Raw genomic sequence first — 26,331 nt, forward strand, 5'->3', positions numbered from 1 at the left:
GATTGAAATGGCTTTTTTGACAAAATGAACATTTTGTCAACATTTTTCATAGCACATTTGGGTTTTCAACCAAAACTCAACACATTTTGAAGAACATTTTGATGAAAATAATTTCATTTTTGTGGAAATTTTTCACAGGGGGGAAAAAATAATTTCCCTGCTACCTTTAATAGGGGGGAATTGATCCAAATGTTTCAGAGCCTCTGAAAGGCTTGATTCTGTGCATGGACATACATTTGGGCCAGGGGAGAAAGGGTAATTCACAAGCTTTCTGAACTGATTCACCCATCCCTAGTTATTAATTTTCACATACACAGTGATGCACAGGTGTTGAGGACTCAATCAGACATAGATGGAAGGGGGGAATCGCTGAAGTAAACAATTGTAACCCACACATGTCCTGGGTATGGTGTTCTGTCCCCTCTAATGGAACTGAGCTACAGCCTTAGATTAAGGGCCATGTAGCTTTTAGCTTATGCAATAGAGGCTCATGCATTTAGCTCCAGAGGTCCCAGGTTCGATCCCATCTGCCGCCAACCGCTGTCTGTCGGTGTTACATAATCTTTTGTGTGTATATAACTGTTAAGATCTTGTTTCTTTGTGCTGCACTGTCAAAGGTTATGTCTCAAGGTTGCCCCTTTGGGATGAAGGCAGGCGTTCATACAGCATTCCTTGGGTGACAGCATTCCTGTGGGCCAGTCCTGGGGTACAGCCCTCCAGCTGTACCTCTTAGCAAGTCCACCCTCTTCCAGAAGGGTATAAAACAGTCTAAATAAAAAGGCAAATTGTCCCAAGGCCCACAAGGAGCCAGACCCCTCCCTCACACAAAGGAGGGGAAGCTCTCTCTGTGGCTCCACAGGAAATCCCAGCTCCCAGTCTACTCCATGGCTACAGGCCAAGCATTAGTCCTGGGGATGTCAATAAATGCAACAAACCAGCCTGCCTTCTTTTCTCAGGGGGCGCAGGCTAGCGGTGCTGCCAAGCTGTTCCTTGGCAAAGAGCCCCATGCCCTAGCCCTTGTCTACACTACAGATTAATTCAGTTTAATTTACGTCACTCAGGGATGTGAAAAATCCACACCCTGAGTGGCATAAGTTACACCGACCTAAGCACTATGTCGGCAGGAGAGCTTCTGCTGCCAACATACCTATCGCCGCTTGCAGAGGCAGGAATTATTAAGCTGATGGGAGAGCTCTTTCCTGTCCACTCAAGAGTGTCTTCACCACAAGCGCTACAGCAGCCTGGTGCAGCTGCGCCTCTGGAAATGATGTAGTGTAGATGTAGCCCTGGTCTGGGAGCTCTAGCGCTGCTTGTTTCAGAGTGTAATCATAACTGGGCTGAGCACCTCCCCTTTAAGGGCGGGTTGGGTTGATTGTGACCATAGAGTTCTTTAAGCCCTTCTTGACTGGGGCGTGTGTGGGAGGCGGGGAGGTTCTTTGCCCCTTCACATATGCCTTTACAATTTTAGGAAGTGTGCTGTCTGCAAAGTCCGGCAGCCATTTTGTGTTCACTTCAGGGCAGAGGATTACCAGGAAGTAACAGACCGGGTTCTCCAAAGGGGACTTTGTTTTTGTTCTTTCTTGTTTTATGGCTCTTGTCTCCGTCAGCATAGAAGATGGGAGTATACTTGGTCACAGAGACAAGGTGGTTCAGTGGTTTAGGCTCTAGCCTAGGACGTGGGAGAGGTGGTTCATGTCCTTGATCCACACAGACTGCCGGTGTTACTTTACACAAGTCATTTAGTTTCTCTGTGCTCCTCTGTTCCCCATCTGTAGAATGGGGACAACAACATTTCCTTACCTCCCAGCAGTGTTGTGAGGCTACATTCATTAAAGATTGTGAGGCAGTTGGATAGTACAGTATTGGGGGCCATATAAGTATCTTAGATAGGCAGAAATTTGGAGTGTCCCCTGCAGTGCTATGAAAAGCTGCTAACCTCTCCTCATTGAAATCCCTCCTCAATGCCCACTTCTGCAATCTATTATGTATAAGAACGGCCACACTGGCTCAGACCAATGCTCCATCAAGCTCAATATCTTGTCTCTGACAGGGGCCAGTGTCAGAGGCTTCAAGGCAAGTTATTGGGTGAAACATCCCCTGTCGTCCAGTCCCAGCTTCTGGCATCCAGAGGCTTAGGGGCACCTGGAGTATGAGGTTCCATCCCTGACCATCTTGGCTCAGAGCAGTTGATGGACCTGTGCTCTATGAATGTATCTAATTCTTTTTTGAGCCAGCTAATAAAAGCTTGGGGGAGGGGCAGCTGGCTTAGATTCTTGAATGTGATCGCCTCTTTCACCGACTTTCATGTGTTTCTCTTGTACCTTTGGCAAGGAAGCTCTTCAAAACAGGAACTGTCCCTTCCTCTGTGTGGCCAGTCCCTAGACATATTGTGGGCCCCACCATTACATACCAGTAGTGTGGGTGACAAGCTCTTTTTCCAGCTCACAACACTGAAAGGAGCCTTCGTTGATTAGATGTGCCATTCTCAGGCAAAGAAGACCTTGCCTTGCTAAGCAGGGAGAGCAAGTTACTTGAGAAAAGGAGACTTAGCGGGGACCTGATAACAGTTTTCAAATACGTTAGGGGCTGTTATAAAGAGGACTGTGATCAATTGTTCTCCATGTCCACTGAAGATTGATCAAGAAATAGGCTTAATTTGCCGCAAGGGAGATTTAGGTTAGATATTAAGAAAAATGTCCTCACCGTAAGGGTGGTTAAGCTCTGGAACAGGCTTCCGAGGGAGTTTGTGGAATCCCCATCAATGGAGGTCTTTAAGAACAAGTTGGACAAACACCTGTCGGGGGTGGTCTAGGTCAGTGGTTTTCAACCTTTTTTCATATTTGGACCCTTGAAAAAAATTCAGATGGAGGTGTGGACCCCTTTGGAAATCTTAGACATAGTCTGTGGACCCCTAGAGGTCTGCGGACCACAGGTTGAAAATCACTGCCTTTGCGTGGGGAAGTGGACTAGATGAGCTTTTGCGGTCCCTTCCCTTTCTATAATTCTATGTAACTGTCTCCAACAAGTAAGCCAAAGCCCCTGTGTTTGAAGCAGAGTGACAAACTTTTTTTCTAAACATAAAACCATGCCTTTTCCCACCCAGTGCAGACTTACTGAGCTGGGTCTAGCCAGGTGGTTTCTTTGTACATAGATCTGTGACATCCAGAACTTCAGGCTTATCTAGGGCAAGTTTTGAGACAGGAAAATCTGAAAAAAAGCACTTCAGAGTTTCACCTCAGAGAGCCACTCAGTAACATCAGTATTGATTCTGTGGCTAGCAGGATGTGGTCCCTTTAAGCAAGCCAGGAATAGACTAGCTATGTAGCCACATGCCTCGATCACTGTTACTTCCGTCCTCTCTTGCCCACTCTTTCCTTTTGTTTTTTATACCCATTATTATAGAATCATAGGACTGTAACGGACCTTGAGCGGTCATCTAGTCCAGTCCCCTGCTCTCATGGCAGGGCTAAGTATTATCTAGACCATCCCTGACAGGTGTTTGTCTAACCAGCTCTTAAAAATCTCCAATAATGGAGATTCCACAACCTCCCTAGGCAATGTATTCCAATGCTTAACCACCCTGGAAGTTAGGTCCAATCTAAACCTCCTTTGCTGTAACTTAAGCCCATTGCTTCTTGTCCTATACACAGATGTTAAGGAGAACAATTTTTCTTCCTCCTTCTTGTAGCAAACGTTTATGTACTTGAAAACTGTTATCATGTCCCCTCTCAGTCTTCTCTTCTCTGGACTAAACAAACCCAGTTTTTTTCAGTCTTCCCTCATAGGTCATGTTTTCTAGAACTTTAATAATTTTTATTGCTCTTCTCTGGACTTTCTCCAATTTGTCCACATCTTTCCTGAAATGTTGTGCCCAGAACTGGACATAATACTCCAGTTGAGGACTAATCAGTGTGGAGTAGAGCGGAAGAATTACTTCTCATGTGTTGCTTACAACTCCCACTAATACATCCCAGAATGATGTTTACTTTTTTTGCAACAGTGTTACACTGTTGACTCATATTTAGCTTGTGATCCACAATGATCCCCAGATCCCTTTCTGCAGTACTCCTTCCTAGGCAGTCATTTCCCATTTTCTACATGTGCAACTGATTGTTCCTTCCGAAGTGGAGTACTTTGCATTTGTCCTTAGAGAATTTCATCCTATTTATCTCAGACCATTTCTCCAGTTTGTCCAGATTATTTTGAATTTTATTCCTATCCTCGAAAGCACTTGCAACCCCTCCTGGGTTGGTATCATCCGCAAACTTTATAAGTGTATGCTCTGTGCCGTTCTCTAAATCATTGAACAGAACCAGACCCAGAACTGATCCCTGAGGGACTCCACTCATTATGCCCTTCCAGCTTGACTGTGAACCACTGATAACTACTCTCTGGGAACAGTTGTCCAACCTTATGCCTTGATTTAAGCTGGGTCTTGCCTGGGTAACTGACTTCAGTGGGGCTCTGGAATGGCTGTGACAGTCATATTCAGTGGGACTCCATGCAGGCCCAGCAGTTCACCCTATGCTGTCAAATGAAGGGCTGGAAAGGGAGTGAGGTAGGGTTGCAAACCCTCCAGAACTGTCCTGGAGTCTCCAGGAATTAAAACTTAATCTTTAATTAAAGATTATGTCGTGTGATGAAAGCTCCAGGAATTCATCCAACCAAACTCAGTGAGGCAGCTCAGTGAAGCAACTCAGTGGGGCCATTTGCCCACACATATTCCTGGTCTCTGTGGTATCTGTCATGAATATAAAGGGAAGGGTAAACACCTTTAAATCCCACCTCTGCCACCATGTCAAGGTTCCTTCCCCACTCTGAACTCTAGGGTACAGATGTGGGGACCTGCATGAAAAACCCCCTAAACTTATTTTTACCAGCTTAGGTCAAAACTTCCCCAAGGTACAAACTATTTTACCTTTTGCCTTTGGTCTTTATTGCTGCCATCACCAAGCATCTCTAAACAAATATATAACAGGGAAAGAGCCCGCTTGGAAATGTCTTTCCCCCCCAAATCCTCCCAAACCCTACACCCCCTTTCCTGGGGAAGGCTTGATAAAAATCCTCATTCTAGCTAGATTACTTACTAAATTCTAAGACTCATTCCTTTTCTGTTCCCAGCAAAAGCATCACACAGACGGAGCGAACCTTTGTTTCTCCCCCCTCCAGCTTTGAAAGAATCTTGTCTCCTCATTGGTCATTTTGGTCAGGTGCCAGTGAGGTTATTCTAGCTTCTTATCCCTTTTCAGGTGAAAGGGTTTTTCCTCTGGCCAGGAGGGATTTCAAGGTGTTTACCCCTTCCCTTTATATTTATGACACTATCTATGGCCTAGATTGTAAACACTTGGTGGCAGGGACCATTTCTTTCCATACATGTGTACCATCTCTGGAACAGTGAGGGTCTGATCCTGATTGGGACCTGTGGCAAATAAATAATAATTATGAATAAACTCTATATTTGTCAGTGCTGTGGAGAATGGGTGAATCTACCCCACATAGTATTTTCTGTCCCTGATTCGACTGATACAAGGGGTGGAAGTAGGATCTTGTGAATAAAATATATGACTTGGACTCAGGAGACATCAAACATATGAACATAGGCGGGGAAAGGCTGGATCAGAGCCGAGGTCCATCATGTTCAGTACTGTGGTGAGAAGAAGTTACCGAGAAAAGTGTGAGACATCTTGAAGAAGGTAGATGTGGCAGCATAATCTGTGTGGTTAGAAGTTTGGCTGTGTGTGTGTGTGTGTTCTCCCTGTGTGCTGCCCCAGTTCTGCGCCGGCAGCTGGCACAGCAGACCTCGAGTGAACCACCCAATGACCACAAGATCTGTTAAGGTACAAAGGCACCAGGCCAGGTTTATTGTCGACAAAGCACGGTAATAGCCCCGGCAGACTCTATGAGAATACTAAGACATGTATGTCCGTGACAGTGGATGCAGGTCTGTGTATGGCAGCACTTTCCATTCCCCCCTCGGCTGGACCAAAACACTCTCTCAGAGATACCTCTTTATACCTTGATGCAAACAAGTTACGTACTGCCCCCTGACATAGTTAGTTACTGCCCCTGGACGTGGCTAGTTATCACCCATCACCTGATACCTGGTGGTTCCATCAAAACATCTCTATTCATCACACTGTCATCCTGACCTTATCTTTTAGGAGGGTTCAGTTTGTTCCTGCTATCCATGGGGAATGTTTTTGTACAATCCTTGATATCAGGATGTTCTGGTACCACCTGCTATCAGGATTTTCCGGTACCACTCTTCTGGAGTGTGTTTGTGGGAGTGCGCTGTGCCTAGCACTTCTTAGGAATGCGCGTTTCTGCAATATCAGCCCTGTTCTTGCCAGATTCGGTGAACTTGCAAGCAGGCACAGCCTGAAGTTTGCTCACAGCCGGACTTTTGCTCACTTTGCTTTATATCAGCAAAGCTTGCCCACTACTTTAGCTCAGGCCTCATACCGGGCCTCTAATACAAGGGCTTATATCTCAGGCTCTCTTCCGACTGCAGTCTGGTCCATGACAATTTCCTCCTAATTTGTAATAGTTGGTGATTATCTTATGCCTGAAAGTGTGAACTTTTATCTTCATTCTGACACACACTGTTATTTTGGTATTTGTTATTCTACCTCTGGCTGTTTTTATCCAGATAAGTCATCAATCCCTCTTTTAATTTTACTAAGTTCTTGACTTCTGTTTGACTGCTGACTCTGCCACAGACTTCCTGAATCACAGGCTTCCTGAATCAAGCCACTTAATTTCTCTCAACCTTGGTTTCCCCATCTGTAAAAGGAGAAAAGCTGTCCCTCAAAGGGTGTTGTGAGGCTGAATTCACCAATGTACAGCACCTTGGGATCCACAGACAGAAGTGCAAAGTATTACTATTAAAGCTATAAATTAATACACACTGGGGAGTGTGGTCGAATTCATGTTGCTCTTTGAACTTAAAGGTTTTTTGTTCTTTATTTACATATTTATTTACTTCCACCTTCCATCAGCAAAGTTTATACTCCTGACCTTCAGCACTGGCCTCTACCTTTTGAGCTAAAGGAGTGACTCCATTAACTGGTAACAATAGTAGGCTGTTATCTGCGACTGGCGCAGCCACTAGATGGGGACACAGAACACAGAACTTTGCTAGTGTATTACATGTTCAGAATTCATCCTTACCATTGTAGTGAAGCAGGTATTTACAGTTCCAGTAATCTAATTTTGTCTATGATTGATTTTCTAAAGTATTGTAATGCTGGCAATTTCCCTTTAAATTTAAATTTTATAGAGGACACTAGGGGTACCTTCAACAGCACAGTGCGGTGGGGCATTTGTCAAGACGACCTGATAAGCAGGTCACTAATGAAACAGATACCAGAGAGCAAATCTGCTTAAGCTGGAGGAAATAAACAAACCTTCCAAAAAATAATAATTGTACTGAAACTTGTGGAAACAGCTGTGCCTCACTAACCTCAGACTAACAGAAAATGAGCATCTGGGGGGAAGGAAGAGTTTGCCCACAATATCTAGCTTTTTTGCTCAACATCACTGAAGTTTGAATGTTGGAAGGGCTAAGCAAATATTACCTGTGCAGTGACTGATCCCACTGAAACTGACGGGGTCTTTGGGTCTTTCTTAAGGTACCACTTGTAACTTTTGCTAAGGATGGGCAGACCAGTGCTGTGGGGCTACAATGCTGTGATAAGCGCTGTTTTCTTGGCAGGACCATTCCAGGCACAATGAAGTAAAAATCCCATAAGAGAATCAGAAGTTTCCAGTCTAATTTTGCAGACTCAGTGGGCCAATTCTGATCTCAGTTACCCTGATGTAATGCCACAGAAAGGAAGGCTAGACTTGTGGGAAAGGCACTGGTATAGGACTTGTGAAATCTGGGTTAAGTTCCTAGGTTCTGCCACAGACTCACTGTGTGCCATTGGGCACATCATTTAATCTCCCTCTGCTTGGTTCCCTATCTGTAAAACAGGGATGATGCCTCACAGGGGTGTGTGAGAATGAATGCAATACAGCGTGGGAGGTTCTCAGATACTACAGGAATGGGGGTGTATGAGGGTGGAGAGCCTGAGGCTAAGACAGCCCTGATTACAGAATGAGCCAAAACTAGGCTGAATCGGATTTCAGAGTGGTAGCCGTGTTAGTCTCTATCAGCAAAAAGAACAAGGAGTACTTGTGGTACCTCAGAGACTAACAAATTTATCTGAGCATAAGCTTTCATGGGCTACAGCCCACTTCATCGGATGCATGCAGTGGGAAATACAATAGGAAGATATATATATATACACACAGAGAACATGAAAAAATGGGTGTTGCCATACCCAATATAATGAGAGTGATTAGTTAAGGTGGGCTATTATCAGCAGGAGAAAAAAACCCTTTTGTAGTGATAATCAGGATGGTCCATTTCCAACAGTTGACAAGAAGGTGTGAGTAACAGTAGGGGGAAAAATAAGCATGGAGAAATAGTTTTACTACACAAAGGGACACTCTAGGGGCAGCTGCCTGATATTACATAGAAGTACCTAGTTTAGGGGTAGGCAAACTACAGCCCGCAGGCTGCTTCCAGCCCATCAGATCTTTCATTCCAGCCCTCGAGCTCCCGCCGGGGAGCAGGGACAGGGGCTTGCCCTGCTCTGCACATGCCATGGCTCCGCGTGGCTCCCGGAAGCAGCAGCATGGCGGGGATGTCTGCCCTCCAGCTCCTAGGCATAGGGACAACCAGGGAGCTCCGCACGCTGACCCCATTCCAAGCACGAGTTTTGCAGCTCCCATTGGCTGGGAACCGCGGACAATGGGAGCTGCAGGGGCAGTACCTGCAGACGGGGCAGAGATGCCTGGCCATGCCTCCGCATAGTAGCTGGAGAGTGTCATGCTATGCTGCTGCTTCTGGAAGCTGTGGGGCTTGCACCTGCAGACAGGGCAGTGTGCAGAGCTGCCTGGCCACGCCTCCACATAGGAGCTGGAGGGGGGACATGTCGCTGCTTCCAGGAGCTGCTTGAGGTAAGCGCTGCCCAGAACCTGCACCCCTGACCTCCTCCTGTGCCCCAACCCTGGCCCCCGCTCTGATCCCCCTCCCACCTTCCAAATCCCTCGGTCACAGCCTGGAACTCCCTGCTGCACTCCAAATCCCTCATCACCAGCCCCACCCCAGAGCCTGCACCCCCAGTTGGAGCCCTCACCCCCTCCCGCACCCAAACCGCAAATTTCATGAGCATTCATGGCCCACCATACAATTTCGATACCCAGATGTGGCCCTCGGGCCAAAAAGTTTGCCCACCCCTGCCCTAGATAAATGGTTCATATACTGACTTCAGTAGAGTTAGGCTGGATTGGGGCCTATGTGCATGAGATCAGAATTTTGTACAAAAGATTTGAATAGTTCAGAGAAGCATCTGCTTATCCTAACAGAATTGCCAGTCCACTCAGACAGGTCCATTGTTTCAAGGTAGTCTTCATGATTTCGTCTCATTTTCTTGCTCACTTTTGCTTGCTCATTATGATGATGTGTATTTGTCTTAGAGTAACAGCCGTGTTAGTCTGTATTCGCAAAAAGAAAAGGAGTACTTGTGGCACCTTAGAGACTAACCAATTTATTCTCTAAGGTGCCACAAGTACTCCTTTTCTTTTTGTATTTGTCTTGTGGTAACACTCAGGGGACTTGAATGAGGGCCTCACTGTGCTGCAGGTTATACACCCATATAACAAAAAGACGGTCCCTGAGTTCAAAGTCTTGTCCTATGATGAACGGCAAGAAGTGGATACAACAAACAAATGGCAGGAGGGGTGAGGGAAACAAATAACAGTGAGATTATTATGGTTAGTCCCAACACAGAAATCATAACTAGCCCTTGGAAGAGTAAAATTCACCCCTTCCTTTTGGCCGGAGATCTCATGCACATAGTGACTGGAGGGTTGGTACCCCCTCAAATTCTTACTGCAGGGATGCATCTGCATGCTGGGATGTGTACACTGAATTAGCTGGCTGTACTCATTGGCTTATTAGTACAGTGTTCCTTATTAGTACCGAGCTCTGCATGCGGCTTTGTTATTGCGGAGGTGACTGTGAGTCATTGAAGCTACTAGTGTTGGGGATTTTGTGTCAATCTTTCATTGTTATTGTTATTTAGAGAAGAGAGAATTAAAGCCTTCCAGCCTTAACACTTTCCCTTTCCACTAGTAGCAGGTGTCCGGCTCTGTTCTGTAATCAACCCTGAATGGGTAAATGACTTTGAAATGAACCAGACCCTGGCGGTCTCGTATTTCAGATGAACAGCTATGGAAACGATCGCTGAAAATCTTTTCTTCCGCTCCCCTGAAATAAACCGGAGCTGCTTAGGAAAAAAGAAGTGACATGATGAAGTTCAAGAAACAGACTAAACTCCCGTGCCAGTTGAAATGCATTCTACACTGCCCAAAACGATACAGCCATTCATTAACATAAATGGCAGGGTAAATATTAAGGCTAGCATTAGACAGCTGATTGATTTGTCTGTAGGACTGCTAGATTCTAATCATCAGGCAGAGCTCTTATTAGAGTGGATCACTTCACTGAGAAAAGCAAGTTAATCTCAAGCAAATGGAAGTGCTGGAGAAGAGGACACTTGGATAATCAGGATCTGGATTTCCACCAAGTGTCCCCTAGTTTTGCACGCCTCCATTTTTGGTTGGCCAACTTGAGGCCTCTTGGGGCTGATTTGCAGAGGTGCTGAGCACCATCGCTCCTATTCACATAATTGAGTCATTGATTTTAAGGCTACAAGGCCCATCAGATCACTGAGTCTGATCTCCTGCACAATGAACATCTCTTCCAGAAAGGCATCCAGTCTTGATCTGAAGATGGCAAGAGATGGAGAATCCACCACTGCCCTTCAGTGTTTGTTCCAGTCGCTAAGGGTCCAGTGGTTTTCAGTTAAAAGACTGATTGCTCGGCACACTCTGAAAATCAGACCCAAGTAGTCTCAGGCTGGTAATCCAAAAACAGAGGCATCCCAAAATTACTGGCCACTTTTGAAAGCATTGGCCCAAAGACCTCCCAAAGCCTGATTCCCCAGAAGCTGAAACTGCGTCAGGGTGAATATATCCAGAAGAATTTGATGTAAAAGACAAGCACAATTGGGCAGGATTGCCAGTCACTGGTGAGGAGAGACTCAGGGCTGCAGCAGGAATGGGTATTGCTGGAGAATGGGAACAAGGTGAGTTGGCAGAACAGTCAGAACAGGACTGGAATAGCAGGGAATGCTGCCAGTCAGGGCTCAGAGTTGCATTGCAATGCAAGACTGAACTAGTCAGCGGTATTGCAGCCCAGGACTGAAGTGCGTTGACAGAGTTAGAATCATAGAATCATAGAAGATCAGGGTGGGAAGAGACCTCAGGAGGTCATCTAGTCCAACCCCCTGCTCAAAGTAGGACCAACACCAATTATGGGGGCTCAAGACTGGAATAGCAAGGAATGTTGCATGGCGGGCAGGGGGGAGGGGGAAGAGGAATACTTCTACAGACAAGACAACTAACACTTCTTAACCATATTCATACTGACCCTCCACATTTTTTACTGACACAATACAAAATACAAAAAAGGCCAATAGGTCGGTATTACACATTTTTAAAAGTCCTCCCATGTCTGGGATACTACGATTTCAAAGCAATTTTGGGTGCACACGACTTCTGTTTATGGTCCTATATGACAGATTTTCTTCTATAGAATCCAGACCTTCAAACATAAAAAAAAATCACATAAATCCACATTAATCTGGCGTACTCCCAGTCCAGAAACATACTGCAGACAAAGGAAATAGTCTCTACACTGTTTTGCAAGTTTTACTGATGTACATTTTAAACTATCACTCCATAAATGTACTGGCTGCTGGCAACCCATATTGGACTGGACTAGCAGGGAGTCGAGAAGGGCAGATTAGAGGTGTATTTTCAGACCTGCACGAAACCCCAGGATTTAAATAATAAGGATGTTGCATGTCAGGACCCAGGTGCTTTGCCAGATACTGGGATGGTCATCACCAGGGTGACAGGTTTCAGAGTAACAGCCGTGTTAGTCTGTATTCGCAAAAAGAAAAGGAGTACTTGTGGCACCTTAGAGACTCATGCTCAAATAAATTGGTTAGTCTCTAAGGTGCAACAAGTACTCCTTTTCTTATCACCAGGGTGATAACACTTCCTTGGCAATGTTTAATCATGCGATATCTTGATGGGATCATGTTGTATCCTCATTATTATACGTCAACTCTATCACTTAGAAACGTTCCAGCTCCAAAGGGTATGTCAACACTGCAGCCAGGGGTGTGACAGCAGCACGGGCTAGCCGCTCGCGTACATACCCAAGGTCCCAGGCGGGCTTGTACAGCCCATGCTGCTTCAGCTTCATTGCTGTTGTTATTCGAGCTAGCTAGACCAAAGCTAGGTTGAGTGTCTACCCATGCTGCAGTCACACCTCAGATTGCAGTGTAGACATACCCAAGGAGCGTACAATCTACACAGACAGACAATGGGTAGGAGAAAGGAAGCATAAGATCCATTTTACAGATGGGGAACTGAGGCATAGAGAGAGACTAAGTGACTTGTCCAAGATCGCGAAGGGCACTTGTGTTAGAGCCGGGAGCGGAAACCCATTCATGCCTTAAGGACAAAACTAATCTTCATGGTGGAGTTTCAAAGAGAGCAGGGCCATTAGCATTCCGAGCAAAGCAAGCCAAGGTTCCTAATGGCCATGAAATATCAGGCTCCTTAGTCTATGCTGATCGCTCGCAGGGGACAGGATAGAGTTCCATGACATCCGTTGCCCCCACAGACACACATGCTCGGAAGCCTCCAGTGTTGTCCATGGGGTTGCTGGACGTCATGGACCAAGAGCTAGATCCAGACTGGTAAATGCTATGTCCCTGTGAAATGTGGTCTGGCTGAAAGGACACTTGCCCAGATCTCACCAAGATGGAAGATGGATGGGAGGCAGCAGTGTAGCGTGCCCTGCACCTGAATATTCCCAGCACAGATTCACCTGTCTGTGAGAGGGGCTATAGCCCATTGCAGACACAGGGCTACTGAAGGAAGACAAAAGCCATCAGGTCTGTCTCAGACCAGTGCCAGCCAGGCCAGTAAGTGTGGTTTCTTCTGCTTGTTCCCCAGATGCCTTTTCACTGTCCGTGAGAGACAGCACCTCTGCTCAAGGCGACATCATCAAACACTACAGGATCCGCTCCTTAGACGGTGGGGGATGCTACATCTCCCCCAGGATCACCTTTTCCTCGCTGCACCATCTAGTCCAGCATTACAGCAGTAAGCTGCCCGTGTCCCCGGACAGGGTCGTCTGTTGTAGCATTTAAGATGTACAGCTTGCTGGCATGAGGAGGCCGCATGGTCTGGTGCCTTATGACCAGACAGGGGTTATCAATCAGTTACATGCCCCCTGAGCAGCGACTGCGTGGGGAGCAATACCTGTAGTAGGTGGCAGTATAGGGAATGGGGAGGTGAACGCAGGGTGGGCATGAAACGCCTGCTCTAGCTAGCACTGGTTGGGGCTGCCATGGAATGGAGATATACGAAGTGAGTCATAGAATCATAGAATCATAGAATATCAGGGTTGGAAGGGACCCCAGAAGGTCATCTAGTCCAACCCCCTGCTCAAAGCAGGACCAATTCCCAGTTAAATCCCCTGCAGGTCACTCCACCCACAGCTGTAAGCAAAGTGAACATCCCAAAGCAGAGGTGCGCACGAGCAAAACTGCCCCTTCCAGGGGCACAGCGAGCTCCCCGAGGCACTGCCGGGGCCACGGAGGTTCCACAGGGGAGGGGATGTGTGGAGAGACTGGATTCTGGAGAGAGGTGTGGTGGGGGCAGGGGGTGCAACCACTGTGATGCACCGGGGCATGAGCCGGCTGGGGAAAGGGCTGCACTAGGGGATCTGCCATTGCATGGGTCCTCCAGGCCATGCTCCTGGGGCGCTCAGAGCTCTGGGGCTGAAGCAGCCTGTGTGGAGTGGCCGTTCCACACACTGTGGAGGAGGATAATTACCCTCTGCACGTCTCCAGCCTCAGGCTGGAGGTTGGGCGGGAGGGTTTGGCCCTTTACCGACGAGCTGACAGGTGTTCTCTCAATACACAGACAAAGGGGATGGTCTGTGCCAGAGGCTGACCACTCCGTGCACATCCCTGACTCCCCAGAGGCCCTGGGGGCAGGACGAATGGGAAATCCCACGGGAGTCTCTCAAGCTTGTGAAGAAACTTGGTGCGGGACAGTTTGGAGAAGTCTGGATGGGTAAGTACAGCGCTCTCCAGGCCCAGCAGGGTCAGCCCCGGTCGCTACACGTGGCTCCCAGGAAAAGGGGAAACCTTGTTTTCTCAGAATTGTCATGAGTGCGGGGCCTTGCTAGGACCCAGCCCGCTGCTCATGGTGCGGGAGGGATGGGAATTATGCAGCCCTTTCAACTATGCTTCTTTAAGGCTGCATTGGGGCTTTAAAACACAGCTGTTGCCACAGGTGTAAGACAACTGCACCTGTGTTTCCCCTTAGTCTTTCAGCAAGGGCACCCACTCCCAAGCTTCTGCCCCCATCGCCGTTGCCTTTCCTGGGTGGAAACATCTCTGTCCCTCTGGACTGGGAAATGTCCACCCTGAAGAATTCCCCGCCTTCCCCGTGTTATTCCCAGCAAAAGACAGGCTGCCGAAACAGGCCTGCTTGCTTCCTTTCCAAAGACTGATCGCAGAGTGATTGTCAACAGTTGTAAGTTGCCACCCACCACTTCCTATCCAAGCCTATTTTATTCTTAAAACCATTACAGAGAAAACACATTAAAACAATAAAAGAACCTACGTGTATGCTAATAAGCTTACCAGAGATCCCTCTGCTCTGTCCCAGCTGTCTCCAACATGGGTTCTGGCAGGAGAATCCTTCAAACCACCCAGAAAACAGGTTCCTAATAGCCTCAGCCTAGAACTAGCACCCTCCTGAAAAGTTTAGTCTGCCCTTGATACAGTTTGGGGGTCTTTGATCTGGAATTTCCAGGAGCAGGTCATTTTTCTCCCCAAGGTGTAGCTTCAAAGGGCTTCCCAAGTACCTTCTAGGAATCCCACTTAACACATACTGTCCCAAACAGTTCTTTGAAGTTCCTAACATTTATATTACAGTCCTACAAAAACACACAAACAATTGCATGTTTAATACAATGGACTCCAAAGGTAGGAAACCTGATTCAATAAGATTAAACCTAATTCAGTAAAGTTCATTCCAGATATTGCAGGAAATTGCCATCTGTTACAGCCCTGCTTGCAGGGCAGGGGGTGAGTAGCAAAAGGCTGTGTGCTTTGAGGGACACTATACCTACCTAAGCCACAGGGGCCATGATCCCCCTTCAGAGGATGCAGCTTGTGCTCCTACACATTACTGGTCAGCGTGGGGAGCAGCTGGAGCTTAACTCCTCCTCCTCTTTCACCCCTTTGTGGTTGATTGCTCCCAGGAGAGTGCAGGGATTGCAGTTTTGGCCAGCACTGTGCAGAAGACTTGACTGCATGTGCAAAGTCCCAGCTCCTTTAATTACGGATTCAGATACCACGGTGAGGGGCACAGCAAGATAGCTGAGAAATGGGATGACATGGCAAAGGAAATGAAGGCCGTATATGAGGAGAACATTTCCTAGCAGTGGGGGTCTGTTATGTTGGGGAGCCGTCTCATGGGGAGTGGTGGGAGCCACATTATTCAAGTGGCTTAAAAGCAGACCACAGAAAGGTCCTGAGAATATGTCACAGGGCAGGGGCAGAGGGACAGTTCAGTGGTTTGAGCATGGGCCTGCTAAACCCAGCATTGTGAGTTCAATTCTTGAGGGGGCCATTTAGGGATCTGGGGCAAAAATTGGGGACTGGTTCCCCTTTGAGCAGGGGGTTGGACTAGATGACCTCCTGAGGTGTCCCTTCCAACCCTTGATATTCTATGGTAATCATTTTCTTTCTGAGCCATCCCAACATGCTCTAAAAACTCCTCAGCCCACCTGTGCCACAACAACTGGTTTTCTGCATATAAAAGCCATGGCCGGTGTTAGGGGGTAGCAAGCAGGGCAATTGCCCAGGACTCCACTCCACAGGGGCCCCCACGAAGCTACATTGCTCAGGCTTTGGCTTCAGCCCTGGGTGGCGGGCTCAGGGTCCCAGGCTTCAGCACCACGTAATGGGGCTTTGGCTTTCTGCCCAGGGCCCTAGCGAGTCTAATGACGGCCCTGCTTGGCAGCCCCCTTGAAACCTGACACCTGGTGGAGAATTGCTGCCATAGGGGATGATCCCGCATTGCCAGGGGAAGGGGAGTGGACTGGAGGCCCTGGTCTGTCTCCTTCCCGTGGAACACTCATGATTCTGTAATAAGCCATGTTTATCCAGATGGTGGTGACATCCCTTCCATCCATTCTCAGCCGTGGAACAGCCTTCAGGGCCCTGTGTGCTGTCAGGCACCTGATTGCCATCTGCCCTCAGCTTTACCACTTCTTGTTCCTCTTGCCAGGAATTCAATAACCTCACACCACCCAACGCTTTACTGCTCAGCTCCTCCAGAGCAGAACCCACAAGGGCTCCTTCCCCCCGCCCCCCATCCCCAGCATGGAAAAGAGAGACACAGAAACATTGCCTGGGATCCCCTGCCTCTTCCATTCTGAGGATACCACCCTCTGGAATAGCCTCCAAACTCCTTCCAAGGTTACCTACTCCCCAGAGGCATGAATTCCTCTTACAGACTGGCTGAAAAGAGTGCTTATATGGGCCATCGTCTCCACCACTCCAGCACCCCCCACCAGTGCGCTGTGGTTTGTTTCCCCAGTTCCTAGTGTGTACCCAGCTGCCTCTACTCTCCACCACCCCTTCCTGGAACCTCTACACAGTAGGGCTTCTTGCTGTTAGTTTTCTATCTAAGGTAGATGACCCCCACCCCCATCACTGAAGATGGGACACTAGATGTGGAGGGCTCCAAGTAACTACAGAGAATTCTTTCCCAGGTATCTGCCTGGTGGGTCTTGCCCACATGCTCAGGGTTTTACTGATTGGGAAAGAATTTTCTCCCAGGTCAGATTGGCTGAGACCCTGGGGGGTTTTCTCCTTCCTCTGCACCATGTCTGCAGCATGGAGCATGGGTCGCTTGCAGGTTTAAACTAGTATAAATTGTGGATTCTCTGTAACTTGAAGTCTTTAAACCATGATTTGAGGACTTCAGTGACTCAGCCAGAGGTTACAGGGTCTATTACAGGAGTGAGGTTCTGTGGCCTGCAATGTGCAGGAGGTCAGACTAGATGATCATGATGGTCTGTTCTGACCTTAAAGTCTATGAAGTAACTGAGCATCTTGTAATCTTTAATGTATTTACTCTCATAACACTCCTGTGAGATAGGAAAGGCCTATTATCCCATTGTACAAGTGGGGAACTGTGCCACAGAGCTTCAGAGGTAGTGAGGCTCCAAACTTCCATTGACTTGCTCCTCACACAGGAAAGCTGCGGCAGAGAAAGGAACTGAACCTGTTTCTCCCATGTCCCGGGCTAGCACCTTAACCATTGGACCATCCTTTCTCTTTTGCTGCAGGCTATTATAAGAACAGTGTGAAGGTGGCTGTGAAGACCCTAAAGGAGGGCTCCATGCCTCCCGATGCCTTCCTGGCTGAGGCAAACTTGATGAAGATGCTCCAGCATGACAAACTGGTCCGGCTGCATGCAGTAGTCACCAAACAGCCAATCTACATTGTGACAGAGTACATGGCCAACGGTAAAGAGCCTCCCCGGGCTTTATTCATTAGACGTTTTTGGCTGAGTTTCAAAGGTTAGGCCAGTGCTTAGGATTTGTGAAAATCCCATGCCTGCAACAGGTAATGAAGGGGACAATGCCCCAGGTGCTGACTTTCATTTTTCTGGGTGGGTGCTCCAGCCCTGCTCCGCCCTGAAGCTCCGCCCCCTCCCTGAGGCCCCACCTCTTCCCTCCCCTGAGCACACCCCACCCTCCCTCCACCCCCAGTGCTTCCTGCCTGCCACCAAACAGCTGATCAGTGGGTGGCATAAAGAATCCTATGGGCTTTGCAAAGAGCTCTGTACAAAATATGAAGCGAAGTGGGTGTTTTCACTCTGACTCTGGTGCACTTGATAGAGGCAGTGAAGTTCCCGAGATCTTCCCAGAAGTAAAAAAGCTGTAGACAGGTTGGATAACATTGGCTAGAGAAGGACGTGGACCTAATGTGCAACTTTCACTCAAATCATATCATCCAGAGAGCACTGTGTGTCTCCTCTTTTACAGGGTGCTTGTTGGATTTCTTGAAGACAGAGGATGGATGCCAACTAAATCTCCCGAAACTCATTGACATGTCAGCCCAGGTCTGTAGTCAGAGACACCAGAATGAATGTTTGAAAGACGGTGCAATGTTATCCAAGATGACATGTTTGCAGATGCAAAGGGGATACATATTATTGGAGAGGGTTCAGAGAAGAGCCATGAACATGATTAAAAGATTGGAAAATATTCCTTATAGTGGTGGACTCAAAGAGTTCAATCTATTTAGCTTATCCAAGAGAAGGTTCAGGGGTGACTTGATTACCATCTATAGATATTTATACTGGGAACTGAAATTTGATAATAGAAAGCTCTTCAATCTATCAGATAAAGGTATAACAGTAACCAATGGCTGGAAGTTGAGGTTAGATAAATTCAGACTAGAAATAATGTGCATTTTTTAACATTTTTGAGGGTAATTGCCCACTGGAGCAACTTACCAAGGGCTGGGGGGTAGATTCTCCATGACTGGTAATTTTTAAATCAAGACTGAATATTTTCTAAAACCCTTGTAACAGTTATTGGACTTGAAGCAGGAATTAATTCAGGAAAGTTCTATGGTCCGTGCTACGCAGGACGTCAGACTGGATGATCAAAATGTTCCCTTCTGGCCTTAGAATCTATGACTCTGTGAACTTCCAGATGTAATAGCCAGGGGCTCCTCCCTTCACCTGCAGTACCGATGGGAATGTCAGCCCATCATCAGCATCATCTGACACCTCACATGGGGGTCCTTTTCCTAGCACTCTGTGTAATACGGAAGGCAGTCTTTCCTGGCTTCGTGAGCAGAAAAGTCTTTTCTCTTTTCTCCAGACGGCCTTAGTAAGAGATGGTCCTGCTCTGGAGCAACAGTGATCTACCATGTGTAGGGACACAGGCAAGAAGAGAATCTGGTTTTCAGAGGTGCTGAGCACCTCCAGTTCTGGTTGACTTGATTGGGAGTAATGGATGCTCAGCCCCTCTGAAGATAAGGCAACATAAATTAGGGGGATTAATATGCACTGAGATGCCGAACGTTAGGCAGCGCTTATTGTTGTAATATGACCACTGTGTCCTCCATCTGAGGATCTGGAGATGTTTTTTTGCAAACATTAACCAGTGTAGCTTCACAACTTCTTTGGAGGTACATAAGCACGTTAATAGGTTTCAGAGTAGCAGCCGTGTTAGTCTGTATTTGCAAAAAGAAAAGGAGTACTTGTGGCACCTTAGAGACTAACAAATTTATTTGAGCATAAGCTTTCGTGAGCTACAGCTCACTTCATCAGATTATACAGGTGGAGAAACTCAGCTGCAGGGTCTTGCCCACGTTTACCCATAAAGTTGGGGATTTTCAGAAGCCCGCAATGCTGCTCCTGGTGGAATCAATATGAGCTTTGTCATTGGTTTCCACAGGAGAAGAGCTAGACTGGCATTGAGTATTGTAGAAAGCCGGACTGAGGCGCTATCCAAGGTCAGAGCTGAGATTAGAACCCAGTGCTCTTGGCGCCCAATGCAATTCCTTAGCCACATGGCCACCATTCCTCTCTTTGGTGGTGATGAGCTAACTTGACAGTCATTTTCAGTTATGCTGTATTTAACAAGTCTCTTTTTCAAGGTACTGCAGAATCCAGCCACAATTCATATTTGTTTTTAAATGAATAAAATACCTGGAAATGTGTATTTCTGAGGAGGTGCTATCTGACATGGCAGAAGCATCTGCTTTTCATTTACCCAGAAGCAAAAATACTGAAATATCGTTAAGAAGCAGCCCTATTAGCTATTTTTATACCTCCTGTGAATGGTGTAACAGTTCTTTTCCTCTTCACTAGTGATAAAATCTGGTCTGCTGCCCTACCTTTGATATCCGTAATAGCTTAAGGGGAGCAGCTGCAGACTCAGTCATTAGAAGTTGTTTCTATTTTTTATAACTTGAAGGAAATAATCAGTGGTTAGTTTTAAATTCCTGAAGAGAAACACAACCGACCAAATTTATCCTTCAGGTAACTCCATTCACTTCAGTTGGGGGTTACACCAGGGAATTTGGCCCAATGAGTTTGTAGGGAAGAGAGAGAAAAATTCCATATCAGGAGCAGAGCTGAGCAAATAAATGATTTTTTTTCAATTTGGCCACCGAATCAAAATATTGGGAGGCGGGGAAGGGGGAATTGTTGCTGGTAGACCCAAACCCAAACATTTTTGGTTTTTCTTACTGAAACAAACAAATGAAAAAAAAAATTATTTCCGGTTGAACAAAATGTTTTGTTTGACCAGAAATTTGGGATGGGGCGGGGGAGGGGGGTTCATTCTATTTTGTTTCTTTTCTGGATGTTTTTTACCCTTTGGTTTGTTTGTTTTCTTTGTTTTTTGCAACTAAAGCTAGCTAAATTTTGAAAGGAAGTGTTGTTTCAAAACAAAAAGTTGAAATGGTTCATTTAGAAAAGGTTGAAACGTTCCAACTTTTTCAAAAAAGAAAAAATCAGCCAAAGCTATCCATCAAATTTGACCCGAATTCACAAATAGTTTTCGTCGACCCAAAACTGAATTTTTCTACTAATAAACTAATAAACTATTAATCCAAAAAACTTCAGCCAGCTCTAATCTGGAGAGACCAAAGTGCAGGCCCCGGCATAGGTGCCAACTTTTGTGGGCGCCAGTGGGTGCTCAACCCCTAGCCCCAGCCCCACCCCAACCCCATCCCTGCCCCACCCCCATTCCAACTCCTTCCCCAAAGTCTCCACCCCAACTCTGCCCCCTCCCTGTCCCTGTTGGACCCCTCCTCCAAATCCCTGCCCCGGCCCTGCCTCTTCCCGGAGCGCGCCACCCTCCCCCTCCTCCCAGCGCTTGCTGCCGCGAAACAGCTGTTTCACTGCGCCAAACCCTGGGAGGGAGGCAGGAGATGTGGGAACACGGCATGCTCAGGAGAGGAGGTGGAGCAGAGGCGAGCTGGGGCTAGGGGGCGGGGAGCTTCCAGTGGGTGCAGAGCACCCATCAATTTTTCCCCATGGGTGCTCCAGCCCCGGAGCACCCACGGAGTCGGTGCCTATGGCCCCAGGTCAAATGTGGGCTAGAGAATTCCACAGTGAAGCCATCAGCCACTGTTATCTTCACTGTGGTGGTGTGGACTGCAGTGACCCCAGGTCCCAGCATGCATTGTTGCATCCATGCTTGACCTCAGCAGAACACTTGTAAAGCACTTTGAGAGTCTGGGATGTCAAGACCTCCAGGCTGGATGATCTACGGCTAGATCCTTCCCTAAGCAAATTCCTTCCCTTTCAAGACTCTCGCCAAACCTTGACTTGGAATTCGAAGAAGGAATCTTTTGTCCCTCCCCTTGCAAGCAGCAAGAGGCCCCGTCATCTAAAACTGCCCTCTAGTGAAGGGATTCTTAGTTTAACAACAGAACGTTGGGGCTCTCAGTAGCCCAGCCCAAAGGAATATGAGAGTGGCTTGTTCTAGCCAGTCCCCTCTAAAGAAACAAACAAATTGCCTGCAAATCAGCATATTTAGGCTGATCATCCTCCTACTCCTGCCCCAGCCACTTAGCATGGGAGTCAGGGGCCCTTTCCTGCACGTGGAGCATCTGTCCAGCTGCCCTCAGAACCCCAGTGCTCTGGTCTCCAAGTGCTCCCAGTGTTCTTGGCCCTTTGCAGAGGTGGCATGTAACCTAGCTCTTAACTCTTTCCTTGCTGCATTAACTCTTTCCTTGCTGCCCAAAGGCATGGCACTGATACTTGCCATTACACAAGCGTGTGTCTCTAAAGCACTTAGGGATGCTGCTGAAGGAATGCTTAGGCATGCTTCTGTGAAAATCCCACCCGAGTGGGCAACTCGGTCTGTTTCTAGTCACAGGCCCTGTTCTCTGTTAAGCAGAGGAATCTCAAACTACTGAATCTTTGGTGTAATCTCCAAATAGAGGGAAGTAGGAGGCTTGCGCTGTTAGCCTCATAAATCCCCATTGAAGTTCCTACAGTCTGGTCCCTCCTATGGCCCATGTATAAAGTGGAGAATGTCCCCTGCCAGGCACAAGGGCTGACAAAACGCATTCCAATGGCTGGACTTGCTGTGTGTGTACCCAGCATAGCAGAAGCTGGTAGATTTTAAGCCCAGAATGGACCATTATGATCATCTAGTCTTGCCTCTTGCATAGCACAGGCCAGAGGATTTCAGCACAGGCCACAGAATGTTGGGATCATGTAGCCTGAAGACAGCAAATCTATCACATGCACCTAAAGGAGGCTTCAGCGAGCCAAGCCAGTGCAGGAGCTGCACGGGAATTTTTTGCATCCCTTCACGCTGCACACGCCTGAGCCATTGCAGGCCTGGTGCAGATCCTGAGCTGCGCGAACCCCAGATGCTGGGCTTCAGTTAATCACTAGCTGTTTCTGGATGGGGGCTGATGTAAAGCCAGTCATGCTTTTTCACAACATATTTACTCGTGGTGTTTTGAATACATCGTGTCCCAAGGTAACTTGACCCTTCAGACGCAATTTGCAGCCAATAGCATCAGCTGTAGTTAAAATTAGAAAGTGGTTGGGTGTACCGAATTCATCCTGTGGTCAGTCTCACACACACACACTCGGATGCACACACATGCTGAAAGGAAACCATCGGTCTAGTGCTATCTCATTAACATCAGGACAGGAAGTGACATCAATTCTTCCATTTTCCACTGAGGCAAGCAGCACTCGAGCTTGAAGGGTGTTGATAGAGGGTGAAATACATATTTGGAAAGTACATGTTAGTATCCTGTTTAAAACCACATGTAAGCAAGAAGCTGATGAGAATCTTAGTGGGTGGAAAATTGTAATGCCCTAGCCTCAGGGCGTGTGAAAACCCAAACTGGTGCTCGGCCTTCTTGCCAGGGCTTATACTCATCCATCTATGGTCCTGATTAGTGTCTGGGCTAAATTTGAACCTGTCACTTTTCAAATCCCCTTCAAAGCTCCCTGCTTCCGCAAAGGCCCCAAACCCTAAAACTTGCTAAATCTCTCTTATTTACAGGAGAGCTTATCGTGTGTTAGATGCTTCCCAAACACTGGTCCCTTGCTCTAAGGCATCTACAGAGACCAGGTGTCAGAAGCAAGGGAACAAAAACAATAATAAGCAAATTATATACAAGTTAGCTCAGTTCAGGGAGTGTTTCTACGAGGGACTTGAGCAGGGTCTGGGGCTTGGCTCAGAATGCTAACACATTCCCCTCATATTAATGCTCTAGGATACAGCTTCCATTGGTCTTTCAGTGAGTTATGGGTTTTATGCTTATCTATACTGCTTGGCTGCTCATGCAGGATCTTCATTGCCTCCTGAGTCATCCACAGTGTCAGGCACGAGCAAACAAAATACAAGTCCACACGGTACAGAAGAGGTGAATGGATAAGATTATTAATGATCATTTACTGTTGATCATCTTAAATTTAAAATATTGTGGCTGTGACTGAAAAACGGGAAGCATTTTTTTTATTTAATCTGCAATATTTTCAACTAAACTCCAAGATGTAGGGGATCAGAGATGGTCTTGTGTCTGAGCCTTGGAATCGGAAGATCTGGGCTTAGTTTCTGCTTCTCCCACAGATGTCCTGTGGCCGAGTCTCTTCATCTCTCTGTGCCTCATTTCCCCATCTGTAAAATGGCAAGAACAACCCTTCCTTTCTGCCACTCTTTGTCTTGTCTAAACTCTTTGAGGCAGGGATTGTCTCTTACTATGTGTACATACAGCACTGAGAGCAGTCTGACGCTTCTCTCAGTTGGAGCCGGTAGCTGCTACCATAATACATGGAATAATAGTACAGTCTTGTGTCAGGGAGGGGACAGACAAGGTCTTTTCCATCTTTAATGTCTAGTAACCAGGAGACTTATTTGAATATTCTTGTGGTAAATGCTGTGTTCATCTCTGCTCTCCTAGGTTGCAGAAGGAATGGCATACATCGAGAGAATGAACTCTATCCACAGAGACCTGAGAGCAGCCAACATCCTCGTCTCAGAGACGCTCTGCTGTAAAGTTGCTGATTTTGGCCTGGCCAGGATAATAGAAAATGAGTACCTGGCTCAAGAAGGTAGGTTCCACTCATGGTGCTGTAGGGAAGAACCTAGCTGAAGAAGTCCAGTTACATTTGCAGCTTGCATTTCTCCTTCACACAATTCCACATCCAAACAGAGGGAATTTAACGTTGGAGACTGTAACAGGGTTCAAAAAAGAACTAGATAAATTCATGGAGAATAGGTCCATCAATGGCTATTAGCCAGGATGGACAGGGATGGTGTCCCTTGCCTCTGTTTGCCAGAAGCTGGGAATGGGTGACAGGGACTGGATCACTTGATGATTACCTGTTCTGTTCATTCCCTCTGGGGCACCTGGCATTGGCCACTGTCGGCAGACGGGATACTGGGCTAGATGGACCTTCGGTCTGACCCAGTATGGCCGTTTTTATGTTCTTATGGAGTAGAATACCATAGATACAGGGACATCCTATGGATTCATGCTAAGATCTCTGGCTCTGCTACTGGATAAACTCAACCTCCCTGATGCTGGACCCTGAACTGGGGTCTTTGTAGGGAAATGAACACTTTGCCTATATCTGCATACCACAATGATGAATATACAATGAAACAGTAAGAAATGGGCTTGAACTGCAAAATTTGGTGTGGATCCAGATTTCAAACACGGCCTCCATTCTGACTCAGGGTTTTGGTGTGGCCAGGTGTAAAAGCCAAGGACAATTGACAAAATTTGGATTTTTAACTCCCATCCCCACAAGTTTGGAGACATATCTGAGTAACGCTGTGGTTCTGTTAGTGGCTCTTGTGAGTGAGGGAGTGTCTCTATAAAAAGCTATGCAAAGAGCAACTTCTAGCTGGTTCAGCTCATATGAAGCTGCATTTTGAATCAACTGATAGAGCCAGTGCCCTGAACAAAGCTCCCAGTTTGGGTCTCTGCTATGGTAATATGTGGGACTAATAGAATGTGGGCACCAAAGGGGCATTGAGCTTGGCGGTTCAATTCACTCATCTGTCTATCCACACCCGACTGGCACACAGCAAAATACAGTTTACTCGACTATAGTATTCTTCAGCTACCGAGATGTTGGTTACGAGAGAGATTCATTCAACTTGCTACGAGGCTTTATATAGTATACGGGAAACAAAACAGACATTTTTTAAGTTTCATTTGGTCTCCCATAGAGCTGGCTGGAGCATGATGATTCCATTTGGTGAAGGATTTTGATATTTCAAAATACACCTGTCTTTTGATTCTCAATGAAACACGAACATTTCAAAATCCCCCCGCCGCAAAATGTTTCACGTCAACTGAAATGTTTTGTGTTGGGTTTGATTTTTGATACTGTGCCCATTGTGTTTGGGTTTGCAGGATTTCAGGGAGGGATTTAAATAAAAATGCTGTTTTCATCAAAATCATTAAAATATTTAGTTTATATTGGGTTGTTTTGTCCTTAATAAAACCTGAATTGTGGGCTTATGCTGATCTGATGCTAGGAGAGACACAGAACCCTGAACTCAGGTTTTTCCAGGTAAATAAAGGTGGGACAGATTTTCAGATATATTTTTAAAATTTACATACACCTCTACCCCGATATAACACTGTCCTTGGGAGCCAAAAAATCTTACCACGTTATAGGTGAAACCGCGTTATATCGAACTTGCTTTGATCCACTGGAGCGTGCAGCCCCACCCCCCTGGAGCACTGCTTTACCATGTTATATCCGAATTTGTGTTATATCGGGTCGTGTTATATCTGGGTAGAGGTGTATATTTACATTTCTCTACACCCTCTGTAGCACACTGGCTAAATACTGTGTCCCTCTCTAGTGGCTGATCTGCATAAAAGATAAAATCCTACTGCCGCTGGCCTCTAAGGGAGTTACTGCTTTACTTGAAGTGGCAGAGGCTTGTGTTTTTGTGCTAAAGGTCTTGGATTCTAGCATGGGCGGTGAGTGAAGCTTCTCCTTGGGGCTGAGGCCACACACCCACTCACTGCTCTCAGCCCCCCCACCCCATGGCCCTGGCCAAGGCAGGGGGGGCTGAGAGCTCAGGCC

General features: G+C 46.9%; 1 protein-coding gene across 1 annotated transcript in view; it reads left to right on the top strand.

The window, feature by feature from the left end:
• Positions 1 to 26,331, top strand: part of BLK (BLK proto-oncogene, Src family tyrosine kinase) — a 42,632-nt gene that overhangs the window by 12,653 nt on the left and 3,648 nt on the right. The window contains exons 6-10 of the mRNA XM_073335680.2: positions 13,144 to 13,293; positions 14,119 to 14,271; positions 17,567 to 17,746; positions 18,269 to 18,345; positions 24,183 to 24,333. Coding sequence (XP_073191781.2) covers positions 13,144 to 13,293; positions 14,119 to 14,271; positions 17,567 to 17,746; positions 18,269 to 18,345; positions 24,183 to 24,333 — 711 coding nt within the window. The remainder of the gene's footprint in view (positions 1 to 13,143; positions 13,294 to 14,118; positions 14,272 to 17,566; positions 17,747 to 18,268; positions 18,346 to 24,182; positions 24,334 to 26,331) is intronic.

Source organism: Lepidochelys kempii, chromosome 3, assembly GCF_965140285.1.
Source record: "Lepidochelys kempii isolate rLepKem1 chromosome 3, rLepKem1.hap1, whole genome shotgun sequence".
Taxonomy (NCBI): domain Eukaryota; kingdom Metazoa; phylum Chordata; order Testudines; family Cheloniidae; genus Lepidochelys; species Lepidochelys kempii.